Genomic DNA, 15,612 nt, shown 5'->3' with positions numbered 1-15,612 from the left:
AGTGTTTAAACGGACGCTTACAAGCCTTTCTATGTCATCTGTCCACTGTCCAACCTTTCACCTTGAAAGTCCAGTCTGGGTCACCAAAGTGACTGGCGGGCCCTAACTGTCACTATCAATCAACTTCTTCTTTACAGTCTGTCAAGGCCAGTCGGAGTCCCCTAGGTCTGTGGGTGGTTTAGTGGCTTCCTCTCTCCAAACTGATCTGGGTTAAACAAAGGGCGAAGCCTGAGGGTCGGCAGCTCGCCAGCACAGGCTAACAGCACTTGGCCTTGAGGCGCCATCACCCCCTAACAATCAGTCTGATGCGCACACACACACTAAAGCCGAACTCTCTCTTCTCATTATGACCATCCACACCCTTCACTGGAGGAGCTGGAAGCCACCCCAATTACCAGTGGGCTGTGCTGGCAGAGAGACAGCACAGACACATACACACTCAAGTTCTCAACCATAAACAGATTCACAGACATGCGGCGTGAGGCGTCGTCTTGCGTAATGCTGTTTAATTGTCTCATTTGAAGTGGGAGGGAAACAAACAATGGCTCTTTTATTTTGGTGGTTTCTCATTTGGGCCTCAACTGGTGTGTCTCAGACCCTGACAGAGTCCAAAATCCTATACTGACGCTCTCTGACTGAACCTTGCAGCTTAGGTTAACCAGTTTTGTGGCATTACTCGGGTATAAGGCCGTTCGGTTAAGTTCTTCTTTTTAATGCAAACCCTACTGTATTATAGAGTAAACTATTTTGAGCAGGGGCAAAAGGTTGGACTCTGCTAAAATGCAAAAAAAAATAAAAAATATCCCCATGTTATCAACTCATGAACTCACGAATCTCACTTTTGATTTAAAAATAAGATGAGACAATTTTCAGCTTAATACCAAAGTTCAAATGTCAACCAAACTTTAGAGGTGTGATTCACTGATAAAATGATACTGTAAAACAGACCTTTTGTCCATTTTAGTATCTGCTCTAAACCTCTGACGATCTCTATGATGTACCCTGCTCAGCTGATTTGTGGGTGAATTTATTTCTTCTGTGTACTTTGAGAACTTTCCATTTATTCTTGGTGTGAAAGCTGAGGCTGAACATTTCTTAATCCTAGAAAGTGCAGGGTGCAAAGCCACACCATCAAAAGGTCCAAGCAACAAATGGTGAGTTTTGAATGTGCAATAAAAGAACTGAAGATGTCACTAGTGATATGATTAAAAGCAATAGAACATCTACTAAACTGACTGTGTGATGAGACTGCTTTGATGTGTTATGGAAATTCTGTTTTTAGTTTTTAGTTTTGTTGGAGGTTGAGCTTCTATCATCGGCGAATCATAATGAGATCTGACTCAACATCATTTGTTTTTAATGACACATACACAGACTGGGTTATCGGAGCCCACAGGTAAACAGCATTTACATAAACTTTGATCGTCTGTGAAGGTTCTCAGTCATCCAGGTCATCGTAGTCAAAGGAGCTTGCAAAGAAAAGCGTAAACTTTGATCCTTTTGTTCTTAAGTTTCCTCTTATGTTCTGAAGGCATGAACATAAACAATGAAACGCTTATGTATGAGTCTTAGACAAGGCAATAAGTCATAGCCTGATTATACCATTTATTAATTTAGTTGTGGATATCGTGCACATTAAAAATGCTAAAGTACTTCAGGTGACTTATACCACCACTGAATAGCAAATATTTATTCTGTATAAATTGTGAATTTTCTACATTACCTGTAGCCTATTAGAACAACTGTGGGATAAACATGCCGTGTACCGATGGGATGCAGAACTTACTTTCTCGGGCTGTCACAGACGCAGCTCCTTAACCAGCTGTCTGTCAAACGGTTCCTCCTCGTTAATCCAATTAAGCTAATGAGCCATTGAAAGGAAGACAATTGCACTTAACTGGAGCCCAGTCCACAGATGCACAGTGAGGATTCTGGCACATTGACACCACCGTGATCTCAAACAGCAGACCGCATGAGTTCTGTCTGCAGAAGTTATTGTGCATAAACAAGTTTGAGTGTGCTAACTTGTAGATGAGCCTTCTGTACTCAGCGTCTAGCAGTTGGAATGTGGGCTCAAAGTTATCTTTCATGTGTAGAGGAACAGGTCTTCAAGTAGTTTTAAAGCAACTACAGTTTTAAAGCAGCAGCTCTACTCTTCTTTGGAGTGTTTTTTCATTGGTGATACAGTATAAGAAACTTTGTGGCTGTGCCTTACTCATTTTTTAATTACTGTAGGCGGGTTGCACAACATTGCATATCTAAAGATGTAAGAAAAAAATGCTTATACTGAATAATGCAGAGTCAGTAAAGTGCATCAGCTGTCAGTGCACATCCACATTGATTTCAAGCTTTAGAGATGCAAACTGCTGGTGAAAAGTTCACTGTGCAGAGTAGAGAAAAGGCTTTAAGTTAGAGGTTTGGCTCTTGTAGAGTCGCTTAGTAGATATCGGCATACTGGCTACATGAGATCTGTGTAAAGTTACCCCAAAAGATTGTGAGGAGAGCTGATTACAAATCTACTTTGTGCAAAGAACTGAGAATATAAGAAAAACTGTCATATAACAAAATGTTAACTAACCGAACTCATTTCTTTTTTTGAATCCTACAAATCAGACTTATACTGTGTTTCATTGTGCTTATAACAGTGACGGAAAAAGATCTATTCTATTCTATTCCACTAAAAGCCGTCAAATGACAAGCTCCAAAAATTTTGAAACTGGCACGACGCCAGCCTCAGCTTCGGTAATTTTTGTGCTCCACCCATCCTCCATTTTTATCCAGAATAACGCTTTTCTGGCTCATAAACAGCTGCCAAGAATGAAGCAATGTTAAGATCCAGTTTCCGTAATGTCCTGTCATTACTTTTATCTCACAACAGAATTATGTCAGTGCTGTTTTACGTCCCGTATGGTAACAAAGTGACAAGTCATTAGAGATGTTTGTCCTAAAGGCTCGGTCATGCCTGTCACGGCTCCTTGCAATTACTGTCGGTGAAAGCCTACGACAAATCACCCTGCTAATTCAACATGTTTGTGGAGACCTGAATACTTTGGTTGTGTACCTATGATACTGCAAAGCACTGATAGTACAGTTGAATACAGCTGAATATTAAATGTGGAACTAGAAACTAAAGTGTACATATTCTCCCAAAACATGTCACAGACTCTGGATCTGATCTGATCTGATCATAGTAGTTCAACCTCTTGGAGACTTAATGCAATTTTGTGTAAGTTGAATGGTACCAATTGCAAATGCTGTCAAGCATGCACACACCAATGGTCTTTAAGCACTGCCTGTTGAACCAGAAGCATACTGTAATATTATCCAGCAGAAACAGTGTTAGATTTAAGGTGACTGACAGCTGACAGTACAGAGTGGATAGGAGATCTTTGCAGTGTACTCTTTTCACCTTGGCTACTGACAGACACAGTGAGAGTAAAACTCCAAGAGTATTTCATAGACCATGAACGTATCCTCCTCTCTCTCTCTCTTTGTCACTCTTACTTTGGCTTTTTCACCATCTCACTCCATCCCTCACACTGTCACCCCCTCCCTTAGTTTTTCTTTGAGCCCCCCCCCCCCTCTGTCACTGTGTTACTTCTCTTCTTCCCTTGTCATCATCTCTCACCATCACCCTGCTGTCATTATCTACGGTTGTGCTGTAGCCATTACTGTCTGCTTCTCAGCCTGTACGGTTTGTATTCATCAGGTTTGTTGCAGCAGCTAAAGGAGGAGTATGTTATGTCGAATACTGTCTGTCTGTCTCAGATATTGTGCTCATGTGGACAAGCTGTCATGCGGTGAGTCTATTCCCATCAGGTGTGTGTAGACAAAGAGCACGAGATATGGGAAGCAAACGAAAGGCAGTGTGTTTATGCACGCATCTTAAATCCTAATTTTCTAGTGAGCATCAAATATTAGGCATGTAAAATGTTTTTGTGTAGTTACTGTGAAGCCCATTTCTTTAATGTGTGTGAGGGAGCAATAGAGAGATTGTGGTTTTGGCATATTATCCTCTGGCTGCTCAGTTGATGTGTTAAACAGCAGTACATTGAGGGACTGCTGGAGGGATTAGCCCCAGAATGACCGCAGCTTCAAAGATGCAGCTCAATGCTGCAGCGCCAGAAAAGAATCCTTGAATAAACTGAAGGCTTCCACCTGTCAAATACCTTGCAGCTGATGTGACAGCCTACTGCCTAATGATGACAGGACCGCTTGGAAGGAGCCTTACGCACGTGCGCTTATTTGGATTAGTTTGTTTTAGTGCAGTGTACTGCGTCTTTGAACATACTGTGTGATCTTGTTTACTATACAGTGAATATAATTGTGAGTCTGAGGGAGTATCTGCAGGTTTTCACGATCCCAGAAGCATGATAAGACCGCACACTGAACTTACATACAACAGGCCCCAATCTCATGATATTGCAGCTTTAAACTTGAAGTAACATAGTCGGGTAAATTATGGTCCTATACTTATGTGTGCTGATGTGATATTTTTAATTATAAATCATAAATTTGCCAGTCTATCTCTACAGTTTTCATATTTTATTTATTTTTTAATTTATTTATCATATTCAAGGCTCATTATTTGTAATTTTGTGGTAATTTTCCAAGTTACAATTTTCAGATATTTTAATCTTTTTCTCTACCAAAATATTCAGAAGCCAGATGTTTCTTTTTTTTCTGCACTTGTAAAGTGACACCATTATTAGATTGCAGCTTCTGACTATCTAAGGGCGTGTGTTTGCTTTGGTCAGACATCTCGTCATAGTCATAAAATTTTGGTGGCAATGAGATTTAACGAACTTCTCGCTGTGTAAGTGGAGATAACACAGAGTGTTCAGGAAAACGTTTAGAGATTAAAATGCCCACGGCCTCACCATCTGAGATTAACAGCAGTCAGCAAAGATCCTCGCAGATATCCTCACATATGCTTTTTGGAGGAGGCTGTTAGCCAAAGCTTCTTACAGGACCAAGAGTGCATTTATTCACTGTGTGGGGATCATTGGTGACTCAACTTTGGTGACTTGAATTAGTGCATGCCCAAAACAGGTTACATAAATGTGATGTCAGTCCTTTTTATGAGTGCAGATAATAAATGGTGAATATTGCAGTCAGACTCAATATTAATATTAAACTCCAGGCTGATACGATCTTTTCTTATAAAGCCGATATGATCTCTCTTCAGATAAATATGTCATGCAGAAGACCTTTTTAATATCTTGTGCTTATTAAAAACTCATTGTGCATAATGTTTTCTTTTCTATTGGAGCTGACTAGGCCTTGGTCTCTGATACAGTAGTCAGTTAATTAGGAAATCTTTTTGACTGGAACCATTACTATTGCATTTGAGCAGAAAGTTGGATCTAGGAAAATGTAATAAACTAGAGTACTAAATAAAACCATCGCCGTAACAAATTTAGTCTGAGTCACAGCCTGATATGACTTGTGTCTCTGCCAAAAGAGACTGAAGAGCCATTTTATTTATTTATCATTATTCATTTATCTTTTTTCCTCTGAATAAAACTACCTGCCTAAAAGAAACAGTTTTCAATGTAAATTTCTATTAAAACACTTTCATTATCAATTAGTGGCTTATAGCAAAACTAGCAGGAGATATAATAGCAGAGACGTTAGTGGAAAAAATTCCACTATTTATCAACTGACGGCTGAACGTGTCAGTCGGTAAGAGTCATGTCGAGAACATTACTTCTATGTTTGAGGTCAGTTGGGAGGTTCTCTGTGATTGGTTTACTAGAAAGAACTGGCACATACTCATTCTGAAAATGAAGTGCAATGTTTCATTATGATTTACGGTATAAATGGCATGTTACACCGAAATTGAGTGCAACACTCATTTGGTGGTGTGTCAAAAATGTATATATGACGTGTATATAAACCCAGGTATAAAAAAAAGAGAAAGCTGTCATTGGTGCGAGGAAACATAACAAGCAAAGCGTGTTTTGCTGCGTTTCGTCAGGGCTGAATGATCTCATGGATGTCCAGTAGGTAATTAGTTGCTGTTGCATGACATGGATAGTGTCTGTTTGCATAGAGGGTAAAAGCATTTTTTTTTCAGTCAGTGGAACAGTAATTGTATAGCATCCAATAATGGCTGCAAAGGTTTTTATATGCTGGAATAGATCTGGAGGTTTCCCGGTAAGCCCATCTGTGTTGGAGGGAAATGTCCATCTTTATCTAGAAGATTGTATCTGACTGACTGTCTGGAGGTTGTCGCTGACTGTACAAATTCTGACTTTCCTACAGCAGGTTAACAAGCTGCGAGTGTCATTGTAGGCACAGATGTTCTGCTGAATTATAACAAATAGTATCGCAGCGATCGCTCTCGATGATCAGTCACTGTCATTGTTACAAATTTAGGTTACAGTTTTCTTACAGCTGTCGAGACATTGTCTTGTCTGAGTCTCCCCAAGATCATCACCTCCCCCCTGCAGGGCACCCCCAAATCCCTTCCATTCTCTAGTCCTGTAATCCCTAATCCCAGCTCCTCACCATTCAGAGACATTAGTGAATTATTCTTTTAATCCAAAGAGGGAGCGGCAGCAAAGCAGCTTTCTGCATGACTCAACAAGCCACCCTCGGATGAAGTAATCGACCAAAGGATAAGGATACAGCCAATCATGCCTCGTTTTGATTTGTTTTACTAGCCAGCCTCCTTGAGCCCACTCTGTTCGTTCTGTAATGACAAATAAGCTCCGCGTGTGAAGTCACTGTGTGGATCACTGGTTTGTGAAACTTAAATTCTCTGGAAAGCGCAAACAGGACCAGCTGAATCATTATTGAATATGTATGTAGTTAATTAACAACAGATGTTGCATTTCCTTCAGTTTTTCTTGTTACATTGCCAATATTTGTGTTTTTAGTTGATCAGGTTTTCACTTTTTTTTTTTAACTTTATAGTTCCCATGATCTGATTTTAAGCCTCTTCCTGGTGATAGGCAGAGTACATTGGTGTTAGATACCCATAAATAAGCATTCACTTTGGGCTGCTTTGCTTACAGGGCCAGGTCACATACAAAAAGATGGTGATGTTTTCGCTGATCTGTTCCCAACCCCTGTTTCAGTCCCTTGATGGTTTAATATTTCATAGTAATAGTTCTGATGTCATGGCTTATTTGGGATCAGCATTTTTCTTCTATTTCTGGATGCACACAATTTTTTTTATAGCTAAGGCTGTTTCACAAGCCAGGTCATAAAGGGGAGCTTTATTTAAGGCAAAGTTACTGCATGAGGTGAAAAAGATAGTTTCCACCTTTTGGATGTTGATTTGGCTTCTTTATTAGCACAGTTAATCTCATCAAGGTTATTTAACTACCTTAAAAGCTTTCTGATTGTCAGATGTAAAAATCTCTAAGCTAGAGATGGCACGATACCACTTTTTTTTATGTCCGATACCGATACCGATATCATAAATTTGGATATCTGCCGATACCGATATGAATCCGATATAGTGTGTTTTTTAATCAATAAAACTGTTTTTTTAATATCTTGCTGCATTTTGTATAAGTTCATACTCAAGTTTAAATAAACAACAACACTAAAGCTATTCTGCTATACCTGAACCACCCCCCACCCTAAACCTCATGATGCTTAATCGACGTAATCAACTTTAATTTGATGCAGTGTGAAAAAAAAATACACAGAAATAAATTATTTTTCAAGAATAATTAAATAGATTCAACATCTTTCTCCAACAGAATTGCAGACTGCACAGATGGTATCTTCCCAAAGGAAAAAGTAGTATAGCTTACTAGGGTATATTAGACTTAACAGTTACTATATACAGTAATGGACTTCTATACATTTTACATCAGATTAAAACTTTGGGTGTAAGATTCAGATAATTATTTATTAAAAGCTAGACATTTTAAATGAGAATAAGAAAGAAAAGTATGTCTTTGTGCCCCCTTTTCCCTGTTAATGCCCTATCGGCCCCCCTGGCTAAACTTTGCTAAATCCGCCCCTGCACAGTTACCAGCTGTCAGCTACGTAGAAAAGGATCCTGGTGTAGAAAGTAATATTAAATAAATAAATAAATTCTAACAACAGATTATCAAGGTTAAACGTGCTGCTGTTGTTCAGCCGCTGGTTTCCTCTTTCTGGTGCAAAGTGGGCCAAAAACAAAGAAGAGAGACAGACTCGCGACAGAAAAGCCGATCAGCTGATCATTGATCAGTTTCATGATTGAAGTAGCAACAAGAGAGGGAGGGGGAGAGAGAGAGGCAGTCGCTCCATATATCGGTTGTTAAGCTTAACGTGGGAATGCTTTACAAACATTAAGAGATGAACTTACACACTTGCTTTACTTCTCTCTGGGATAACTTCCTCGGAGATGAAATGCCGGATTGGTAGCCAGGCTACAAATACACACAGCTGCTCTATCACGTGAGCACACTGCTCCGACGTGCTATGGTTATGAGCTGAGTTACGCCATGTTGCAAGTTTTGTGAGGTGCTTTTTTGATATTTAATGGATCGATTACATTTTTTATTGCTCTCCGATATCCGATCCAGTAATTTACGTCAGCGATAGGTAATATCGGATCGGTCCATCTCTACTCTAAGCAGGTGTGCTGCATATAACATATAACATGGTGGTCATTAAACCCATTGTTGCATTGGAATTTAGAGGAACTACACTGGTAATAGGATTTTGTTTTAACCTGTCTTAGAGCACAGCTTTCTCTGATGTTGGTACACAGTGAGAGACTCGTTGTTCCAGATGATAACAAAAGAAATTTGAAAACTGCAGTTTTAGCTTTAAATTAATAATCTGTGGTAACTGCTGCCGGATTAACCTGTTGGAGGTCCATGAGCACAAATTTCCTGTTGGGCCTCCTTTGTTATAATTTAATTAAGGACCACTTAGTGTAGGAATACATGTAGAGCACAGAGCCTTATAATGAGCTAATAAAAATGGGGTTATTTGCTGAAGTTGTGACAAAGTGGTTCAAATATTTGTGAACTAAATCATCCAAAAATCAAAACATGCTCAGAGGGTTTGGGGCTTTCGGGATCCTCGGGGAATTGAGGTTATCATCACCTTTTAGTCAGCAGTACAAACATATCCAAAAAAGGAATATTAACATAGTTTTATCATTGTTTTTTTTTTCAGTGTATTTTATGGAATTTCTCAGTCACTGTTAATAATGCAGTCACTCAGCGTCAGAATCATACAGTTTAGGTCCTACAAGTCAAAGCAGCTATGTTTCATAGAAATAGGTTAATTGGAGGGTTAAAAGGTTTTTAATGATGCAAATTTGTCTCTTTTCGGGAGCTAAATTGTTTTCACCTCATTAAACTCTATGTTTTCATTCAAGCGGTACTGAAGCATGATTCTGCTCACAGTTTCAAAAAGAAATTCATGCATAATGGTAAACCCCAGTGTTTACAATTATACCACCTTCATGGCTTGAATATTCATAATGCAGAGTGATATTTATGTAAGGCGGTGTTTCCCATGGGCCACTTTTCAAATGCTAACAGAGTCGATTGACAGCTTTGGCTGCAGTTCACATAGGCCGCTGTAGATGTAGTAATGAGTGAATAAGAGTTAAAGGGGGCTAAATGGCTAAATTGCTTACACCTGCTTTTGACAGAAGAACTGTATTTTATTTTTGTTTTTGCAGTGTTGATCATATGATTAAACTGAAATGAAATAATACAGATGTTCATTTGTTTTTTCTTGCAGTGAAGCGGATTTTGCTGAGAGAAAAGGTTGCACTCTGCTAATGTGGAATTGTGACTTATTAACTTGAAGGCACCTTTTTTTTCAAATGATGACTACAAGAGATGCTATTGGTAGTTAAATCACACCAGAAACTTGGGCTGTGCAAGAGAAGCAGCTAAGGTGGTCAAAAATGACGTCTGTCAGATGACTTCTGATCAAGTATTGTGTGAAATTAAAATGCAAAATATCAAGAAGTAGCTTGTAGTGCTGTCACCAAATGCTACTTAGTAAAAACTTTTTACTACATTTTAAACCCACATAAAAATTAACAAACTCAACCACATTCCTTGTCTCTGAACTGAAAACTAAAAATATTAGAATTTTCTTTTTTTAGATCATCGATTTTACACTTTTGGGCCTCTTCACTCTGGATGATTTTGCAAGTGGCGTCTTCCAGAGAGTTCAGAAAGTGGCAATTCTTTGCTATTCCAAAATTCCCTTCTGTTTACTTTACACCTCTTTCTGTGTCTTTGCAGGAAACGCTGTTGGGATCAATGTCACTGAGCCGGATAGTGCATCCAATGTCACCTCCCTGCTTAACGAAGAGGAAGGGCCAATCAAAGTCAACAAAATGTTTGCTGTGGTAACTGGAATAAATAGCCCAGCCACCCCGGAGCCAGTCAGCACCGTGACCCCAAGGGCCGGCCGTATCCCCCGTGGCGGCGAGGAGGAGGAGCAGAGTAGTGGCATGTTTGGTGAAACGGTGGTTTCCACAGTAGAGGATGTCAGTGTGGCTACTCCACCACAGCTCAGCCCCGACTCAGCTGAGACGGAGCATCTGTTGCCTAGCAACCCACGCAAACAGGGAGTTGACGAGGGCAAGGAGGAGGAGGATGATGAAGAGGAGCGTCAGCCACACACTGACCCACCTTGGATCCATGCCAAGGACACAGCTGTGTTCGACCTGGACCACCTTTTCACCACAACCGCTGCCCCATCCCCAGCCGCCACTAACCCCTCTAACCCTGATGTCCTCCACGTGGACTTCTTTGACCCCTCTTCTCGTGGGCGCAACCTAGACCTCGCCCCCGCCTCACCTTCATCACTGGCCCATGAGCTGCAAGGTGGCGACACAACCTCCTGGGCAATGCCAGATACTTACGACTATCTTACACCCTATGACGACGGTGTGTCCCCCACTGCTGATGAGTACACCTACAGCACCACAACTGATGCTTATGACACCGATGAAGATCTCCGACTTGCTGCTGGGTCTCCTGCTCGTTCCAAGCCACAGCTTCCCGGGTCTGGCTCATTCTTCCCTGGGGGGTCATTTCCTGGTGCGAGAGCTCCAGTACCAAAAGACCCTGTGGTAGCCCCTCCAGCGGCCTTACCAAATGGATGCCGCGTGGGCTACCAGATGATAAACGGAAGTTGCCGCTCGCAGTGTGACATGCTGCCCAACTATTGCTTCAATGGAGGACAGTGTTACCAGCTGGATGGCGTGGAGGTTTTCTGCAGGTATGACACATGATGATCACTCAGTCACACCAGCCTATACAAACACTATATGAAACAAGACCAAACCACTCAGCAGGTTCTGTTAGTGTGCTTTAACCTGCCTCAAAAATATCACCCACTTAATACAAATGTAGCTGTGTGAGGCTTAAACGGGTTAACTTATTTGCGGCCGTGTTAAAAATAAACAAATAAATGTGTTATCTGATAGGCTGAATGGAGCTTCAGCAAACTTCTGATTTAGTTTTCTGCTTTTTGGTTAGAAACATGTGGAAAAGCTCAGAAACAAAATAAAAAACAGTGCATTTTAAGAGCGTTTTATGAGGGAATGGCCCCCCATTTGCCAGACTTCATGCCTGAGATTTGGTTTCTCTTTGTGAGAGCTGGACTTTGCACAGACTCTAATAAACAGGATTTTATGAACACATATGCATAAAGTTGAAGGCAAAGTTTTGTAAACACATACAAAGACTCTCTCAGATGTATATAACAAACTGTAAATTAGATGCTATCTTGCATGTAGGATCTCAAATTTAGGACCAGTTCTGTGACATTACATTACGACTAGCTTCTCGGGCATCAGCTACACGCTGCATTAATAACTTTCCTCGGGACTCAGTCCAATGGGGTTGCTGTGGAGGCGAATCTAGGTGGAGGTCAAAAGTCAAACGGATTAAGTGCATCATTTATGAAAATTTAATATAAGCCACTGAGCATTTTCAGGTCAATGTGAGCACTGAACGTCAACTATCAGAGAGCATCTGTGGATCAAAACATTGCCTTGTAGTCCTGTCCACATTCAGATGAGGGCAAAATCATTTCACAATTAAAATGACTGAGTTCTGAATAGTAAGATTCATTCCAGCCCCGGCTTTGTGCACCAAACTAAGGGTTTGCTTTTCAGAAAACAAAACTGACTTTTGAAAAACACAGACAGCTGTTCACAGCCCTCACTCCAGCTCTGAAAAGCTTTCTAGGATCCTCAAAGAATCTTAATTAACATGTTGATTAGAACAAAAACATAAGGTAAGGCTTTGGTGTTTGTGCTGTTACACACAGCTCTGGAGACTGGAGAAATTGGAGTGACGATGATATAGATCACACAGCTGTCAACTAGGAGACCACATCATGTCCCTTGTGGGAGTTTTGGTTTGGTTTAGTTTTGTTTTCACTTTAGCTTTCATAGTTTGGTCAGAATCAGGCGCTAAAACTATTTGGTTATGATTAAGAAAATAAATTGTGGTTTGTTTTAGAGAAGGCAAGCTCACAAAATGTGTTAAAATGAGATCAGCTGATATGCAACACTGCAGCTGTGGCATGCTTGGGTTTATACAACTCAACAAAGGCATTACCACAACCCAATCACATCCCAATTTCCCTCGGGATGAATAAAGTATGATCAATCAATCAATCAATCAATCAATCAATCAATCAATCAATCAATCAATCAATCAATCAATCATTATTATTATTTATAGTGCAGCTCAAACTTAATATACTTTAATCATACAATTAATCATACAGAATTATTTTCACTGTATTTATACCCGCATTGTGCACCTACTTTAAAGAGAGAATTATTTTGACCTCTTTTTCATCTTTATATTATTAAGTATTTTTCAGTATGCAATAAATGAAGTCTTTGAGGCTGTTGATCACCTAATATTTTATTTATTTTAATTTTTATTACATTATATGTTATTATTTATCCATTTATTTGAAAACCAAATACTTAACTATTCGCGCATCTTAACACGGGTACATTTAGTAATGCTGCTGTACTTGGTGGGCCAGGTGGACCCTCATCAGCGCATGTTGGCTGGTACTGAGATCGGCCGATATGCAGCACTGCAGCTGTGGTAAGCTTGCATTTATGTAACTTGAAACAGGCACTATTACCGCAGCGCAGTCGATGCAGCTCAAGATTAATATACTTAATTAATAACTATTAATTATTAATATGCTATATTAATCATGCATTATCAAATTCTCTGTGCTTACACCTACTCTGCACTGAGTATTTTCTTTCATCATGCAATAATTGTAATCATTTCTTGTGCAGTTTTTGTTGCTCTTGCTTGCTTTAATCTGACTGTACATTTAATATTTGATGAGCTAACTGCTGACACAACAGCACACTCGAACACCTCATTTTCTTAATGTGTGTATTTTATTCTGGCATTTTAAACTTACTAGCAGGGGCACTAAAGTTTCTTCACTATATTTAAAAGATATACTATTTGTTACAGTCTTCATAACCATGACTGTTTCTTGATGCAGCACAGCCACTAATCTGCATCAGACTTCTCAGTTTTGAACTCTTTGATGCCTCGTTCACTCAAAGGTCAGCGTTGTCAAGGCAGCTTGCAAAAGGTTAATTGTATGAACTTTCAAAATTTGTGTGTCCATAGCTGAAGTTTAATGATTTCATCACAAAATCTTGCATTTCTCTCTTCTGTGATATATTTAAAAAAAAAAAATAAACAAACAAACAGAGATTCTGCGATTTGTAAGCAGCTACTAACTAAAACAATAATCTACCACACAAAAATCAACCACAGCACACCAATGATCTCTGATGGTGGCTCGTCTGTGATTTTACACACATTTTCCCTTAATTATGAAAGGAATCAACCAATCGGTGAGAAGCTACTTCCAGTTGCTGAACAGCTGCATTGATTGACATGCAAATTTATGCACAATGGTGATCAGCTCCACCACTGGAACTCAAAATATTGCTCTCATTCACACACACCAAATACACTCACAAAACTCTGTCTGCACTCCAACAAAAATGTAATATTGTGAATAAAAAGCCCAGATTTACCTGCATTAAAGTAACAAGGTCAGCGATTTATCCCCTCAGCTTACTTTATCTTAATGGACCACATCACATCTCATCAATGTGGGACTGACTGACATTTGGTCATGACTTCTTTCTTAGCTGTTGTTTACCTCACTTTCCTGAAATACTTAAGAATTTTATTCTTTAATTTCACTGATTGTTCAATTGGGAAAATGTATTGCAGGTAGTGGTGTTGTAAAGAAGAGACGATTGATTTAATGTCTGGTTTGAATGACGTTGCATCAAAGTTTACTTAACAGAACAAAACCCATCCCAAGTATTTAAATTTCAAGTATTTTTATATATTTTTTATTACTGGGGATGATTCAGGAATCAATCAAGTAGTCAGTATGTGGTTGATGTAAATTCAGATTTAGATGTGGTATTATGAGCTTGACGAGTTAGTCACTGCTAAATGTCACTTAGCTGTCTCTCTGGTATGGTTGCTAAGTAGACAATTAACTTTATAAACTGATCTATTTCTGGAGACTGACTGGCCATGATTATTGAACAGTATGTCTCATGATGCACATCAGTTCACATTATGCAAAAGTGGATGGTGCACCACAGCTGTAAATCCTGGGTTGCATTGTCTCTAGACGGTCTCACCGTACTCAGTCCTTAAAGGTCATCGTTGCTTTTATGTAATGACGCTAATTCACATTTATAGTTCACCAAATTTGATCTCGATATGAAAAAATGGGGTGAATACATATTTCTATACTACAATCACAGGTGTTTCTAGAAGAATACGTTCAACACATGTGCACTAGACAACACAATGGCAACCTCCTGACAGCAACAGGAAGCGATGCTCTGTTTTGTGATTGTCAATGTACAGTATAAACAACAGGACATAAGTATTGTACACACAACAAGCATCCAGTTTACTTTTCAGGCACATACGCATCCCATGTAGCCTCAGATTTTGGGCTGCACTTAGACGTCCATACAGTGGTCCATACGAACCTTCACAGGCATGAGCAGGTGTTCAAATATATGTCACACAGATGCTCAAGGACACTCAGGCATAGAAACCATGAGTTTGAGCACATGCTTTACTTCAACTTGATCAGTTCTTCTTAAAACCTGCAGTACATTATTTGCAAAATTTTGCAGTTTTCAGTGCTAATGTGCTTAACCTACTATTATATATATTCGCAGACGTCATGCAAACATCATGCAAACAAGTGTCAATTTGGCTCTCAGAGAATTACAACATAGACTTAATCTCAAGTATTTTACCTGCTTTTAGTATAGTAATTTCCAAATCAATAAAACCTAAAACCCTAAAAGAAAAAAGCCATTACGGACCGAGCACGACTGAAATAATCATCTCTGTTGCATGAAATCAACAGATTACAAATATCATTGACTGAATGGGAAATGGAGCAAAGCTCACTCAGCGATGCTGAAAAACTCTTGCTAAGCGGACAGTGTGATCCAGATATTTAGGGCAGATTTTGGGCTTCAGTCAGCAGATAGTAGCACTGATGAACCTCCTGAGAGTGAGTCAGATGAGGGCTGAGAGATACTGAGAGGCGTTTGACTGCTGGGCA

The 15,612-nt window shown here is 39.6% G+C and overlaps 1 protein-coding gene across 8 annotated transcripts in view; it reads left to right on the top strand.

The window, feature by feature from the left end:
- Positions 1-15,612, top strand: part of cspg5a (chondroitin sulfate proteoglycan 5a) — a 60,663-nt gene that overhangs the window by 12,043 nt on the left and 33,008 nt on the right. For all 8 annotated transcript variants that reach the window (XM_084944096.1, XM_084944102.1, XM_084944099.1 and 5 more), the window contains exon 2: positions 10,227-11,211. In XM_084944096.1, the coding sequence (XP_084800222.1) occupies positions 10,227-11,211 (985 nt within the window). The remainder of the gene's footprint in view (positions 1-10,226; positions 11,212-15,612) is intronic.

This window comes from Perissodus microlepis, chromosome 11 (assembly GCF_051167445.1).
Source record: "Perissodus microlepis isolate ML-2025 ecotype Zambia chromosome 11, ASM5116744v1, whole genome shotgun sequence".
Taxonomy (NCBI): domain Eukaryota; kingdom Metazoa; phylum Chordata; class Actinopteri; order Cichliformes; family Cichlidae; genus Perissodus; species Perissodus microlepis.
The sequence above is the reverse complement of the archived record's forward strand: the minus strand, read 5'-3'. Positions and strand labels throughout refer to the sequence as shown.